The sequence below is a fragment of the Lactuca serriola genome, chromosome 3, assembly GCF_051521515.1.
Source record: "Lactuca serriola cultivar US96UC23 chromosome 3, Lser_US96UC23_V15, whole genome shotgun sequence".
NCBI lineage: Eukaryota > Viridiplantae > Streptophyta > Magnoliopsida > Asterales > Asteraceae > Lactuca > Lactuca serriola.
In genome coordinates, this window is record NC_136410.1 from 51,344,632 (window position 1) to 51,361,196 (window position 16,565).

Genomic DNA, 16,565 nt, shown 5'->3' on the forward strand with positions numbered 1-16,565 from the left:
CCGAACACGACACGATTGTCAGGCCTAGACGCAATGTCAATGCTAGATAGATCTAGATGAAGCAATTTTGTAATATATAATGTTACAGCGGGCTAGATAGATCTAGATGAAGCAATTTTGTAATATATAATGTTACAGCAGACTAGGGATGAGCTTTTTAACGACAAACAAATTAAAGCATAAAAAAGTATTCATTGAAATGAAAGGAAGGTGAATCATGTTTCTTACCGGTGCTATCTTTAGTTGTTTCTCGGAAGCAAACAGCGTGATGAATGAATAACAGATTTAGAAGTAAAGTAGATTTGTTGTTAAAAAAATAAAGGAGGAACTTGTTGAATCAAAGTTCAAAGCTCGCTCTAATTCCCAGATTCATGTGGATTTATTTTATTTTTCAGAAAAAAAAATCAATAAAACACGGTTTTGTAAAATGCAATTCTAATTTTGAAACTAAGAGGAAATAACTATTAAATGGAGGTCCACTATTTTTTTTCTTGGCGGCCAAGCCTTAGAAAGTGACTTTCCTACAATATGTTTGACTAAAACAAAGAAAATTTCCAGAAAAGTAAAGACATACATTTCTTACTATATTTCATCATCCGCCTCCACACGCCATAGATATTATTGGGAGGTTTACAAGAAATTGATTCTTTTTGGTGTATAAATATCCCAGATTTAAGGGTATAAGTCATAATAACATTGAAAACTCACTTCAAGAAAACTTTTTGCAGGAACAAATTTTAACAAGAAAATTTCCACTTCTTCATTTTCTTTGATATATAAAGATGGCTATTATATCAGGTTTCTTTAGTTGTTTTTCGGGTGCAAACAAGGTTGTGGACGAAGGAAATGATAAAAATGGTGCATCAAGAAAAGTTGAGAACATTGATGGTGACCACGATGCAAAGGTGAAGAAGAGCAGAAAAAGCGCACCAATTCCGGTTGCTTATTTCCCCATCGGCTCAAACTTTGCACGTTTGTAAATATAAAAGACATTCCAATATCACCAATTAAGTGAGCTTTGCTATGCTTAATGCAACGAGTACAAGTGCTATTGCATGGAGCTGCTTAGAGAAAACTGATCAGCAGAATATGCATGGAATTAATTGTCCATGGGTTCATCGATCTCCATGACATTGTTCTTGAATGTAGAATATTATGATTCAGCATAGCAGAAGAAGCAGTTTGATGTACAATTTCATTTGTTTGATTTCATATATTCAATTTAAGATATTTTATATATGTTGATTGACCAATTCAAGTGTTCATGTCTCTTATAGTAATTTAGACAAATCTATCATTAGTTGATGTGTGTTATATATGATCTATATTTTAATATTTACATTTAATTAATCGCCAAAGTCCTGGTTAGTCTGGACGTTTGAAATTTTGAGGTTGTTTAGAAATAAGTTCATTCAAATTTGTTAAGTCTATCAGTGTAAGATACTTTGGGTGGTTGTGTTAATGCCATAATGGTACCTTATAAGTTATAATATGTTGTATATGTGATCAAACAAGTTCAATGTAAAGAATATCAATTGATTGTCATCAAGTGGAAGGTGCTATATTATGAAGGTTTATAGATATATATACATCTTTCCTTAATAAATGAAGGGTTTTTTCTGTCACATGTCAATCTCTCATGAGTTTTGATTCTTGTCATTTTGTGGTATTTTTGAAATAAATATTATCCATTTGTCAATTTTTGATTTGTTTCAATTTTTAAAATTAAAGTCGATCATATATTTTTACTATCTTATAAAAGAAATCTCATTATTTCTTTAAATAGATTGAATATAATAATATTATTTTTTTAAGACGTCCAAATCATTAAGCTAACAGTACAAGTAGTCACCAATAAATCAATATTATAATTTTCAATTGTTTAAATGGTGATACAATACGTACAAAATATTAAACATTAAATACAATTATTTAATGCATAGGTAGCCTTATGGATCACGTGTTTTACCGAGTCTCCTCTTGAAATCGTTAAAATTGTTTATCAAGTCAACGTTTAATCCTGAGATCTCGGTAAATATTTGTCCCTCCCCACGATCCTTCCTCTTAGTTAGCGGCTCTCTCTTCCCAAACAGGCATATCACCATTGCCCAATATCAAGTCATCTTCCTTCCTACTCCAAGCATCGATCCCATTCTTCTTCCTCTCTCAGTCAAAAAACCCTAAGCTTCACTGTAGTTTCTCTTCACCGGGCGTCAATACCACATATCGTCAACCATCTCTCTATAAGATTAATAACCAACAACATTGCTACTCCCTCTCCGCCTTTTGCTAAAAAAAAGCACTAAACGCCCCTATATTTCTTTCTCTTTCGTTCCATATAAACCCTTCAACCACCTGTTCTCTGTACGTCACTTCTGCTCACCACATGTGGGAATGTCTTGATTTCGCGCACCTCCTCGACCTCTACCCCAAACGTGCTGGACAACCTCATAAGTAAATGCGAAACCCTTTTTTGGGGGGTTTTACTGGATATTTTCTAGAATTTTGGTGTTTTTGATTTTTTTTTCCTTTTGCATAAATCTGCATTTTTAATGTGTTACTTTATTGCATTTTTGTGTTTTTGTTTCGTACATACATAAATTCCTCTGTGTGTGTATAGAATTGTGTTTGTATGTATTAAGCTCTTTGTATGGATGTATCCTATGTTTTGTTTTTCTTTTTTTTTAAACTAATAGCTTTGATTTTTTTCCGTGTTAGGTTGGAGATGGCTTTGTTCGAGTAAAGTCGTGAGTTTTTTTTTCTAATATGGAAGTAAAGTTCATCTATATTATTAATTCTTTCATCTTCATGTATAAAGATTGTTCAAATGTATCTTTAGATTTGGCTGATTGTTGGGGTCAAGAGTTTGAGACTAAGCTCTGCCCATTGAAATATGTAAGTATATTTTGTCAGTTGATAAATATAATAACAATTGTGTGATTCTCCTTCGATTCACTCTCTTAGTCTGTTTTTGGTATGTTATTCACACAAATAGATTAAGGTTAAGAGATCATTTTTATTTTTTACTTCTAGAGTGGTATCCTTGGTTTTTGGTTAAATGAATAAAGCATCATATGAAAAATAGAAACACATGCATGTAGCAACCGAAAGGAAAAGTGTTGGCTGCTCTTGAGCTCAATCATGGAAAAACTACAAATTGAAAAAACCATTATTTCTATTTTGGATTTCCATATAAATTAACTAATAAAATATTATTGTATATTTTCGATCTTTATCATCTTAATAAGTGTTAAGTGCATATCATTCATATATAATAAACCACCAGCATACTTTTGACATGTTCATTTATATTCAACTTATGATGTATGTGATTAATTGTTTTTTTGAACTGGAAATGGCGTCTAGAGTGGGTTCCAAACATAAAATTGATGTAAAAATATCAGTAATAGGATACACCAATGAATCTTTTTCATGCTACTAACTATGTTTTGTTTTGTTGTGCAGGTTCACACACGCCATATTTTGGGGTTTGGGGGTATTTTTGTTGGTAGAACAAATAAGGTATCTTTGTTTGCTCTTAGCTATGTTTTGTTTTACTGTGCAGGTCAACTAGGTTTCATTTATGGTTTTTTGGGTCTTTTTGTTCTTGGAACAGATATCGACACAAACTTCTTTGGGTTTTTTTTGGTTTAACATTTAAAAATGTCAAATTAATGAAAGTGATTTCTTTATCTTTTTTTGGCTTTGAAATGTTGTTGGGGATTTTTAGTGTTTTTTTGTATTGACCCTAACCAGGCATGTTTCTTCCTATATGTCCTAATCTATATTTGGCATTTAAAAAACATTTTTTGTGTAAAAATTTGGCCTATTTCAATGGTATTTGTTAGATTTTGGCAAAATCTAAGGAATTGGAATGTAGATTCCATTATGTGGGTTGCTTGGTTTATTGACTGTCAAATGGACAAAATTGGATCTGTGTTTTTGAATCTGATTGTTTTTAGTTTAAGCAAAAAATGATGATTCTATGGCTGCCTCATAGTCATATTTTATTTCTCTCTCATCCTAAATCATCACTGGATTTCATTGCAAGATCTTTGACTTTAATGTAATATCTTTCATGCTATATAGACCCTTTTTTATTAGTTGAGACGTTTGATCTATTTTAAACCAATTACACCTATCTTTGATGATTCAGCTTAAAATTTTCTAATTGTTTATTGCTTAATTTGTTTTGTTATGATTTTCGCTAGAGGGTAAATTATGCAAAGATGATAAATTGATAATGATTAAAATTGGAGCAGTTTGGGTATTGTTATACTAGTTGTGAAACCCGTATATTATATGGGTTAATTAAAACATAATGTTAAACAGAAGCGATTAAATGAAAATTTTATTTAAATTTGAAATATGAAATATATGAAAATTATGAAGAAAAAAAACATGCAAAAAATAAATTAATTAAAATTATGTGTTTAATTGTTAGACCCGTGTACTAAACGATTTATTATAATAAAATGTTAAATACAAATATTTAAAGTGTAAATTTATTTGAAATTGAAATTGAAATTTCAAATTTCAAATTTCAAATTTGAAATTAATAGTTATTATAGTAGGTTTAATTTATGGAAACTAAATTAATGATATAATGGAAATGAATAATAAAGTAATTGACAAGTGGAAAATAAATATATTTCAAAATTATGACAAAATGACATGTGGCCAAATAAATAAAAGAATGACAAGTGACAATAACATTTTCATTTATTAGAGTAAATGGATTATATACGGATTTCTTGGTCAGACCTTTGTTTTTTTTTTTTTGTTCAATGTTACACCATTGGGTTTTGTCGGTGCTTCACTTTGGCGTTAGTTGGCGGAAACTGTAGAGATCAATATTGGTTCTAACTTTAAAATACATTAATTTTTCATTTAAATTTTTGTCCTATTTATACCTCAAAAATCAAATTATATTTTTAACAAATTTTATAGTAAAACATGTTTTTGACAATTTGAACAAATGCACCTTCGTTCGTTTCATTAAAGACCATGAAATTGACATATATAATTATATATTTCAAATAATAAGTGAAACATGAGATTCGAGCAATAGAGTATTGTTAAATCATGTTGATTACTCTTTGCTTTTATTTTTAAAAAGTTCTAAAATTGTTTTTTAACAGTCGACCAATAAAAAGTTACTTAAATTATGTTTATAACTATTTGTATTTTATAATTATAAAACAAAAACAATAATAAATAATTACTAAAAAGGTACTTATGTGATCTAGGAAATACATTCTAACTTTTTTTTGTAAACCAAACAAAAATATCATAGTTTTTTATTTAACCCAAGTTGGCTATAAATAATTAAAATTTAATCGTAAATAATCTTTGTCAACATATTTTTTGGTGTATTATATATTTTCAAAATGACATTGAATCACCTCAAAACAACTACTTACCGAAAAAACTATGATGTTACAGTTATTTGGAGTAATTATTACGAGTGACTAACTATAATTTGCAAGAAAGTAACATAGAAATGTATTTTTTAGCATGTGAGGATTGTAATAAGTAAAGAATTATCAATATATTGTAGATTGGTTAATACTTAATGGTTTGTATGGTCTGATATGGTAGCCGCAGGGAAATTATTCACCAGAATTAATTAATCACCGCCTGGAAACTATTCTCTACCGCTGTTTTGCGCGGGTTTTACAACTAGTACTTATATATGTAAAGTATTAAATATCATATATATGATATTAAATTGCAATAAATACGTTTCTTCCTTTCTTATTTTAAAGTTATACATTAAAAAATATTTTATGTTTACACCTTAAGTTAATGTTTAATTTTTTTTCAAATCAACCTGTGTAATACACGGGTCTTTCACCTAGCACATATCAAAACGAGAAATGGGGTTAAGGGGGCATGAAATCAGAGATAAGCTAAAGGTATACTCGATGTACATTTTTATATGGAGCAACTTCTAATAGAAAATCTATGTAATCTAGCTTAATTATAACTAGAAAGGTTACCGCCGCTACACGGAGCAGAAGCTTTCAATATTATTTCCGAATCGATAAATATGACAAATGTAGAAAGTGCAAGGATGAAAAACCCGGAGTTTGCCCCAGACCGTTTTTTTTTCATGTTTTTATGAAAAATGTAAAAGTTTTGACTGAAAAGATCAGAAGTTTCAAAACAGTTAAAGAATTAAAGGGGTAGGAATTAGCAATTTTTTAGAAAATGGATCAAAGTTGTCAAACCGTTAAAATTTTGTGGTCAAACTTTAAATATTAAAAGGTTCCTAAAAAGTGTAAAAATATTGATTGCAATGACCAAAAATGTCAAAAAAGGTAAAGAATGAAGAACAAAGTGCAGGGACCATTTCTGCCAAAAAAAATGTTCAGTTTACTATTCTTAAGCTTTATATATATATATATATATATATATATATATATATATATATATATATATATATATATATATATATATATATATATATATATATATATATATATATATATATTAATTCATGTTTATACCGTATCATATTTTTAGAATGTTATTTTCTGCTACAAAAATTCAAACGTTAAACTTATTTTTGTTGAATTTATTATTTATGTTAGAGAATGTTATTTGCAATTTTCATGTTGTTAATTTATTTTAAATTCAAAGTGATGGAAAGAAGAGGAACATTACTTTTGGAAAAACATTTATGATAACTTTCCGTTAAGATTTTTCGAAAACAAATTTTAAAACGATAGAGAAAAAGAAAAAGAGATACATGTAGAAATTAGAAAATAAGAATAAGATACATAGGAAACTAGTTACCACTTGATCGACTGTATTTCGCCCATCGCCCATGAAAAAAGATATGTTTCGCTCCAAACCGTAATTATGTTATGGCACGGTGGATGCAATGTCAAGTTAGATAGACCTAAATGAACAAATTTTGTCATATTTAATGTTACAGTGGAAGACAAGTAGGAATCAATGTCGGTTGAAATATATCTCAACGGAGTAATGAAAACCTAAAAAAATGTCTATTGAATACAATTAAAAGATAAATGATTTATGGAACAAACTATTTATTGTTAGTTGTTATTTTATAATATTAATCAAGTCGGATTTGTGCAAAATAACTTTTCAAATGTTCAACGAGCACTCAAGCATAAATTAAGTCAATATTTTAAAACCCTCAAATAGTTATAAAAGTAGTTTTATACGGTACAAACTTAACCTATAAAGTTGAAAATTTAACCATAGAAAACCAAAGATAAAGGTAGAGGCTTTTAAAAAAACGAAACCAAACCAAAAACCAAAAACCAAAAAAAAACCCAAAAAACCATAACCAAGAAAACCGAAGTATTTGAAAAACCGATGATTTGGTTTTTGTTTTTAGAAAAACTGGTTTTTCTATGTTTTGTTTGGTTTTTCTATATCGAGAAACCGAAATAAAAAAAGCAAATCGAACCGAAGTACACAAAATGACATTGTTTTATATATAAATATCACAATTTTATATATAAATATCACAACATTTGTAAAGTTATTCATAGAATAATAAAAATTAATATTCTATGTGTGGTGAAGCTTGTATATGATAGGAGGGTTAGAGTGTTAAAATTCTAAAAAAGATTCAAATCATATATATCTAAACTAGATTGTGAGAGTCAAAAGCGGAGACTTTTTTGATACTACAAAATAAAAGAAAATAGTTAATTCAATCTCAGGATGATTATTTGTAAATGAGTATTAAATTGGCACTCATATAAAAAAAGTAATAGACATCTTTTTGTTTTACAGTAATATCCATTTTGTTTAAAACGGATGAAACATATTGCATATTTGTATTGAAATATATATTAAATAAGTATACGAGCTTTTAAAATCGAATGAGCTGAGTCTAATAATTTATTAATGGAAAACCTAAAAAAACTAACTGAAAAAAAAATGGTTTTTTCAAACTAAAAACCCGCACTTTTTGTTTTCAGCGAAAAATCGAACCATACTCACCCATAGATAAAAGATTCATATCCTGTGGTGGCCAAGGCTTAGACATCACTAAATGTTTGTTTTGTTCACAATAATTTTTCAAATAATTCACAATAAGACACGGTTAGTGTGACCGATTCCAACACCTTTCTCCCAACACGAACGAATGGTTGAGAAAAGTCAGATAATTTGATTGAATATATGTGTTTAAATAAAAATGAGTTTTGGTCCATAAATACGGCATATTTTAATACATATTTTTAGTTGACAATCAAAAGTCTTACAAATTCATACACACACAGAGAGAGATAAGGAGGGAGGGAGGGAGGTTAAAGACTCTGAGGTGTGGAATAAACAGACGATCGAATTAAAATTCTATGGTGTCGTTAAACTCACTTAAGGTCCTTTCCCATGCCAATATGCGACTACAGAAAATGACCAACTTGTTATTCCTTAATTATTTCTAACATTAAAGATGTGTTGTATATGCGACTATTGGCTCAAATTTTACTACTTTGGTAAAAATAAAAAATAAAAAACATTTTTTAAAGAGCATATCATCTTAACATCTTTGGTGAATTGCGAACTCTCCGCAGGCCTCTCATTCATAGGGAAATTCGAGAACTCATAACTCACAAACAGAAAGCGTTCTTTCCATTTCTTTGATGGAAGATGTGAAACGGTTATGAAGACAATAAATAAATAATTGGTTTGCTTTTAAGAAACTATTTAATTTAAGAGATAAAAATCTCGACTTTCTCTGCCCCATGACACCTGGTCCAGGAAGCATTACTATCATACAAAATTGATTTAGGAAGATATATACAAATTATTATGACAACAAAGCACCCAACCAATCCTTAAATGCTGCAAAAGTCATTACGATATTTAATTAAACACATAGAAATAGAAATAGAAATTGAAATAGAATAACCTCCAATCTACTCAAAGTTGTTGATAGACAACTATCTGTCCAAAAAGAATATCGTCTAGTCCTCTCACTAAACAAGAAAATACACAAAATTCACAAATAAACAAATCAGATTTACCAAAAATATTGTCTAGTGATCATCTCTCATTTTAACTACACAAGTAAGTAGACTTTTTTCACATGCTGCTAATGAAAAAATCAACAAGCCTGTACACCATCATCTCATCTTCTATATTTTGTATATATACTCCTTCCATCATATCATCCCCCACATCAAACAAACCTGTACAACAAATATATTCATTATTAATTCATTCCACACATTTATCATGCATCCTCAAGACACTACTTCATTTCACCTTTATTTTAACATCAAGATAAAACACAAACCTCTGTTTATATAACAAACACCTCAGCGCTGCTTCTACAAACTCTAAGCTCATATATCCATCCGAACAAACCCTGCAACATCACCATCATCATCATCATCATTATCATCATCATAACTACAAAACATTTAAAAAAAAAAAAAAAAGATTTTACCTCGAATGACACTTCAACTTTTGGATTTCTTCCCAACAACAATCTGAAATATCCTCAACCCTCTACTAAACGCTTCATTAAACAAGATCCTCGTCTGCATCGACTGCAACCCAGGCAACCACGACAAAGCCGCCACAGGCATCAACACAACCACCCCAAACATCGTGTCATAAGTCCTTGCAACCGACACAACAGTCGCCCATATAAAACTCTTCTCCAAAATCGGCCTAAACACTTGAGCAATCAACAAAAAACCCCACCCAGTAGGAACAAACGCCAACAAACTCGTCAAGATATCAAGAAACCGAAAACTCGTAAACTCCAACAACGCGATAATTATCAAAATCCCAATCACAATCACAAGAAACTGCACAAGCCGATAGTAAATATGCTCTTTCGCAGAGTACTTATCGCGCGCATACACAATCGCCGAATATATCGCAAGAGCCACAATAATGTAAATCCACGAAAGAATATAAACCGCAACACTTTTGCTTCCAGCTGCAATCCCTAATTGGTAAACAATCCCGTATTGAAAGAAAAAGAATCGAAGATCCAAAATGATTTCGAATATTTTCCCGAGCAAACCCGTTGTTCTTAAATGATCCTGTTCTTCATACCACCATCGTTCCCAGCTTTCTTCCGGTTTTGCAAACACGCCTCCTTTAAACCAAATCCAATTCATGAAATCATCGAAGTCATACACGGTTTTCAACCAGTCGAATCCGGATGGGTTGAACACAAATGGAGCCATGATCCATGACACCACGAGAAACCAACTTGAAATGGTTAACGCGATGTAAGTGAAGGTTCCTTTAGCCACAGGGCTATAAGCAGCATAAACAGTCAGGATTAAACCAAGTTCGATCGCTTTTATGAAATGACTTCGCGCGTATAATCGGTAATTTTCAGCGAAAGATTTGTGTTGGACGACAAACCCCCGCCCGGTTGCCCGATATTTCGCTCCACCGTGTAAAATCGTCCGCCCGAAGTAATGCGAACGCGTGCCCAACGAGAATGTATAAAAAACAGACGAGAGTTGTAACTGCATTGTGATGAAATCCCAAATAGCTGCGAGAAAACCGTGTTCGAGGGTATTTTCGACAATCATTGGTAAAGCTGTGAAAAGTCCAAGCTGGACGATAAACTGTTGGTTTAAAATCGTCCCCAATGCGTTATTTGTATTTGCGTTTTCCGAAACCGAATTCTCAACCCCGCTTAATGCGAGATATAATCGGCCCCACAAGAAAGCGTATACAGTTAAAGAAATCATCATTGTGTTGAAGAAGAATCCGACTGTTGTGTAGAAGAAAGAAAGCATTCTGAAAAAGTCAAGGCGTTGACCCAATCTGTATACATCTCTACTCAAAACTTGTTCACCGTTTCCACTTGCAACTTTGGCTTCAAACATGGAGACTTGATTTAAACCCACATCGCGACCTTTTCCTACTTGAATATACTCATGGTGGGTTACGTTTCCGCCTCTTAAAGTACAATTAAACCCTGCGAAAATGTCTTCACTTAAGTTGATCAATCTTGAAGCTTTGCTGATTCCGCCACGTGTCATGAACCAGAAGCGATCAAAAACATCCGGGTGCCCGTAATGTAAACGGATCTTCAACGGGTTCGCGAGGACCCGTTGACCCAAAGTGACAAAACTCGTTTCTTGAGCTGACATGAACCACGCGAGTGAGGAAACGGACCCCGTGAAGATGTTTTCGCGAACTCCTAGGATATTCGGTTTACGGATCCCGTATTTTTGTTTGTACTCTTCTAACAGATTCCTCATTTTCAAAGCTTCTTCAAAGTAATTATCTTGATTCATGTCAATGGTTTGAACAGCATCTCCACGGGTGAAAATCAAGGCGTGATTTTGATTCTCGGGTTTACCTTCCCCGAGTTTTAACGGACCCGGTAACTTGACCCGATAAACTTCAACTTCTTTTCCAAGAGTTTGGTCAAACTTGACTAAAACAGAGAAATAATCCGTCCCACCAGGCGTCGCCACCTCATCAACATACGCCACACGTAACGCTTCATGCTCTTTCATCAAATAAAGAATCTCATCAGCATGTGGGTCCTTTTTCGCCTTTTGGGTCCCGTATATCTGACACGCAACTACATAAGTATACTTCATTAAAGCTGTTCCATATTCGTGCCCTTTGAACATCATACTGACCCGACTATCTGCCCGGGTTAAATCCCGAGCACTACCCCCCATTGGAATTAATTCTTTTGCACCTTCACGAATGTCCATTTCAGAAGCTGAATCAAGAAAAGCCAACATTTTAAGTGCCCGATAATAATACATCATACCCCTGACAGTTCGGGCAAGTGTCTGCCCTCTGTAGGATGCCCAAAGTCTCAAATCTCTTAACTTTTTTGTCCATAACTCGTCTTCAGTCAGCATCCCTTCGCGACGCATCCGTTGCAAAAAGTTCACCCATTCATCTGCATAGATTGTCTGAAGATAATAAAGAGTGGAAACCCCATCTTCATTTTCTGTTCGAAGCTGTTCTTTGTTGTACACCACTTCCTCATTGTAGTAAGGTGTCAAAACACTGAAAGCCATCATCTTCTCCACTTGAGGTGCATGTGGCATGTTCATGAACAATGAGTTGCTAAAGAATGCAATTCGTCTTCTTGCTTCAAGATTCACGGGAATGTTGTTCATGGAGTCACGGGAAGTCAAAATCGTGTGGAGTCTTCGCGTTTGTCTGTAAAAGCTTTCGTTTTTTGAATCGGGTAGTGAAACTGCATTCTCAAAAAGTAAACCCGCACCTGAAAGTGGCCTGTGAGGGGCTAAACCGTCTTCTTTTAACTCGTTCATGGATCTTTTTTCTTTGAAGAAATCGCGAATCACAACCTCGTAAAGTGCTTGTAATGTGTTGACTATTTTGTTGACATCTTTGTTTGACTTTATCAAGAGGTCGACAAGAGTGATGAGCTTTGTGTGGATTGTAGGCAGGGCGTACATGTTGAAAGTTTTAGTGAACTTTTCGATGTTGATTGAGTTATCGATTTCTTGAAATAATGTTGTGAGGATTGAGTGTTCTTGTGTGTTGTATTGTACAATTGTTAGAAGCAAGTGTCTGATACTATCATAAGTTTCAATAACTGAACATCTTCTGTATTCGTTTTTCCCGATTTTCTTCCATAGCCATCTATCGGGAGCATCAACTAACTCTTTTGCTTGGCTTAAAGCAAGAAGCAACTCGTTACACAGCAACAAACATGGCCATTGTACAACTCTAATGTTCCATGTGTTTTGAGGCAATTCAAGAAGCTCGACTTCAAGATCACTAACAATGTCTTCTTCTCTAAATGTCAAAATGATTTCGTTCCATATCAAAGCAAATTTATGAGCTTCGATTTGGTTTGATTCGAGTTTCTTGAATGGTCTCCCAAGACCATATCTTAGCTTCAATCGATAGAGAATGTCTTTGAACTTTGACCGAAAAGTCCCTCTTGTGTTCAACAACTGTTCTTCAGGCATAAGATTGAACTGCATTGCACTTGCGAAAAACTGAAACCTTAATCTTAGTTGTTGGACATTTCTGATCTCACCCAAATGACTAAAAAGCCCAACTGCAGCACCCACGAAGGAAGAGTAAATGGAGTACCAGATTTGTGTGTCCATGAGATAGATTAAAACAACTGGTAGCCATAAAAGGCCTACTGCAAACCTGTTGCTGTTACCAAAGAATTGGTGCCATTCGTATGTGACATCTGTGAGGTCTAGAAGATCTTTTGTGGGCTTAATCATTGGTTTGATCTGTAAAAAGTAACTGAAACAGAACTTTGTGGCAAGAACAATGATCCAGAATAAAGAATACTTGATGTTGTCTACTAGACCTTCACGCAGTCCACGGCCTACAAAAGTTCTACTTTGGAACCACCAGGTTATGAGGTAGAAGATTCTCCAGTTTGTGTTTTCAATGAAGTTACGAACCCATGGAAGAATGAAGAGAAGAAGAGCTAGAATTTCAGGGAGGATGAACACTAATGCGACTTCAAGGAAAGTTACCACTCGTTTATTGGCTGCACCTGACCAACGCCCATCATCCTTCTTTTGATTCCAGATTCTAGTGTAGAACACCACGAAGATTATGATCCAGATAACAGACGTAATGATCTTCAACACCATTCTTACACCAAGCCAGTAAGTCTCTCTGGAAACGAGTTTATACTGCATCACAGCATCAAGAAGAGCTTTCACAAACCGCAAACAGCTCCAAGTTATGAACACACTTAGAACTTTTGCTTGGGCGTCTTTGTTCTTTAACGCCCTCCATGGAGTATGGTCTGGATCTCTCCAGGAAACGATGATGGCAGCTTGTAGAAACAGAAACAACATAGTCCAGAGCTTATCGAAGCTTCTAAACAGGTTCAGAAAGGATCTCTGCTCCACGAAACCTGTCTTCCCTACCCTCTTCCCTTTGCTTGTCGTTGCGAAGAAATTGCTCCCGATATCTATAGGCCACTTCAATTTCTCGAAACACCTTCTGCTCCAGAAGTACTCGTTTATATCATCGTAATTCCGCCAATCTGAATGTGGTGCTGTGCCGTTCTTACTGTTCGCTACCTCGGCCTTAACAGTATCGTAAATTGGTTTAACAACGCGGTTCAGGAATGCGTTTTCCCCAGAAATTGAGGGCAAAACAGGCCTACCTGTGTTCTCATCGATGTAATCTTCTAGAATTTTGTTCAGCTCCTCAGCCATATGATGAAATATATAACAGATACATTCGGGTATAAAGCGTAGATTCGCGGACTCACCCCAAATAAGTAGATAAAGTGAAACGTACAGAAGCTCACGGCGGTGGTCGGAGGCGGAGAATTGGCGGCGGGAGTCAGAGATCCAGATGTTGGATTTACGGCCGAGGAAGGAGCACCAGTGGGTGTAGTTGCTGAGTAACTTACGGCGAAAGCGGCGTAGCACGGAGGGGTCGAGAGTATCGATATTGTCTGGCGGTGGCTGGAGCCGCATCTGGGCGTTGGCGAGGTGGAGAACGAGGTGTTCCCGCTGGTTTGAAACGTTGTCCGATTGGAAACCAAAGAAGGCGCCAAGCCAGTCGAGGAGGTCGTAGTGAGGTTGCCATGGAATGAAGGGCGGTCTGCGTAGGTCGCCAACAGCCCGTAGAGCAGCGGTGGCGGCACGAACTTCTGGGAAACGGAGGGACGGATGATCTGCTAGTAGATTGTGGATTGGGATTATGTTGTAGGGAGATTCATCAGATAAGTCTGGTTCCGGCGACGGCGGAGTACGCTGCCGGTGGGTCATCGTGGAGGTGGGGATCGGAGAGCACAATTTGACTATGAGACGAGTGAGGGGTGTAAGGAAACGTTACATTTTGATTGGGAGAAACGAATAGAAAAAAGCAGGAGGTAGTGGGGCCATGTGACCGCGTGATTAGACCTTTTCTTCCGCGCTTTTAATCTTTTCTTTGCCCCAAATTTTCAAATACAGGTGTATATTATATTATTATACTCTAAGATTCAAATTTGAATTTATTTAAAGCTTTAGATATTATTTAGGGTGTATATTGTACTTTGTTAAAGTTTATGAAATACTTATATTGAGAATAAGGTATGCTTAACTATGATATCATCTTTATTTAAGGTATCTTGATAATTGAAAAATATACAATGAATATGACGTTACATTTAATAGATTCAGATTTATACATATATAATGTTAATTTCAATGACATTTGACTTGATCATCGTATTTAAATATGTAATGATGTTTTATTGTTTAGGTTCATTTTGTCGACTAGTATAAACTTGATTACATAATAAGTTAGGTTATTTTAATATTAATTATGTTTCTATGCATTATATGTGTGAAAAGTATTTTGAATCATTAATCTTCATTATTTACATATATCCCATTATTGATAGCTACAAAGCAATTAGTATATCCACTTGATATTTATGGTCATTTCCTCCTTTCATTTAACACAAGCAATAAAGACTAATCACAAAAATACTAAGATGACAGATCAATTTAAAGAATTGACGAATTTTTTCTCGCACTACAAAATAACCTTGATCAATGTAAATTGCGAAATATATAATCATTTGTTATATATTCCACTTTTGTGATTAGCCATCTAAAAAATAAATAATTTTTATTTATAATCATCTATCCAAAACAAAATCTTTATCAATTTTATCTAAACAAACACTTGTTCATGATTAAGTTTTATGTGTGAAAGGTTGTCAATGACTATAGGAAAGAAAAAAATGTTAAGGGTAAACTTTCATTCGTTGAAACTCGTTTGATGGGTTAATTGTGTGCCTCATGTTTTGGGTAATTGTCAATTGTAGTATTTATTATCATTAAAAAAAAGTGGGTAATCAACTCATCCATCCAAACTTGTCATATATATCAACAAATTGACTCATGACGTTGTGACGTTCATTTATTTATAAAACGTTGGCAAAATATCTATACTTCTGCATATTTATAAGGCCACACGGAGTCATTTCAAAATTTACAAATGGGTTAGGGCGGTACCTCCGGTACCGCCGGCAAACAAGTTCCTTTTAATTGGGTTTAGCGGCTTGGAGGAGCTGTTTGTTTCTATAGGGTTCACCAACCCGTGATTTAATGCATTCAATTTTTCTGACCTTTCAACTTTTCTTTAACTATTCATGCATGCATGCAATCATTTTCCTTGACCATTCAACTTTTTCTTTAACTATTCATGCATGCGTGATACAATCACTATATGCAAAGATTCGTGTCACACTTTAATTTACTTTTATTGCATGTGAGTATTTTTGAACAATATTCATCAGCCACCCATGAGTATTTATTTTATTTATTTATCTGTTTTTTTGCTTTCTTTTTATAAGTTTACGATGAATGCAAAATTTACTTATTTGTAGTGTTATTTGTAGTGTGATTTGTCTGGAAATATTTTACAAGTTGGTTCAATTCCTCTAGTAACCTTCAATGGATTCCCGAGGCAAAGGTAAACAAACCGGTTCTAACCAAAGACGCAAATCCACGCAAGACGGTTCAAGTCAAAATATTATGTTTTCTCCTCCAACCTTTCATAACCCAAATCCAAACTATCAACAATACCAAATTTACCAACAAAACCAAAACTACCAA

General features: G+C 33.8%; 1 protein-coding gene and 1 non-coding gene across 2 annotated transcripts; both read right to left on the reverse strand.

Annotated features, from left to right (window-relative positions):
* Positions 1 to 8,872: 8,872 nt before the first annotated feature.
* On the reverse strand, positions 8,873 to 14,805 carry LOC145092273 (callose synthase 12-like). The gene is made up of 3 exons (XM_079030203.1): positions 9,440 to 14,805; positions 9,287 to 9,358; positions 8,873 to 9,179 (listed from the first exon to the last, which is right to left on the reverse strand). Exon 1 carries the CDS (start codon positions 14,721 to 14,723, stop codon positions 9,453 to 9,455), a length of 5,271 nt encoding a protein of 1,756 aa, XP_078886329.1. The 5' UTR covers positions 14,724 to 14,805; the 3' UTR covers positions 8,873 to 9,179; positions 9,287 to 9,358; positions 9,440 to 9,452.
* LOC145096500 (small nucleolar RNA J33) lies at positions 11,685 to 11,764 on the reverse strand. The gene has a single exon (XR_013703905.1). It is a non-coding gene; the product is annotated as a small nucleolar RNA J33 (small nucleolar RNA).
* Positions 14,806 to 16,565: the final 1,760 nt, after the last annotated feature.

Excerpts from the sequence above, each read along its gene's own strand:
- LOC145092273 (XM_079030203.1), bottom strand. The coding sequence starts at position 14,723 with ATGACCCACCGGCAGCGTACTCCGCCGTCGCCGGAACCAGACTTATCT.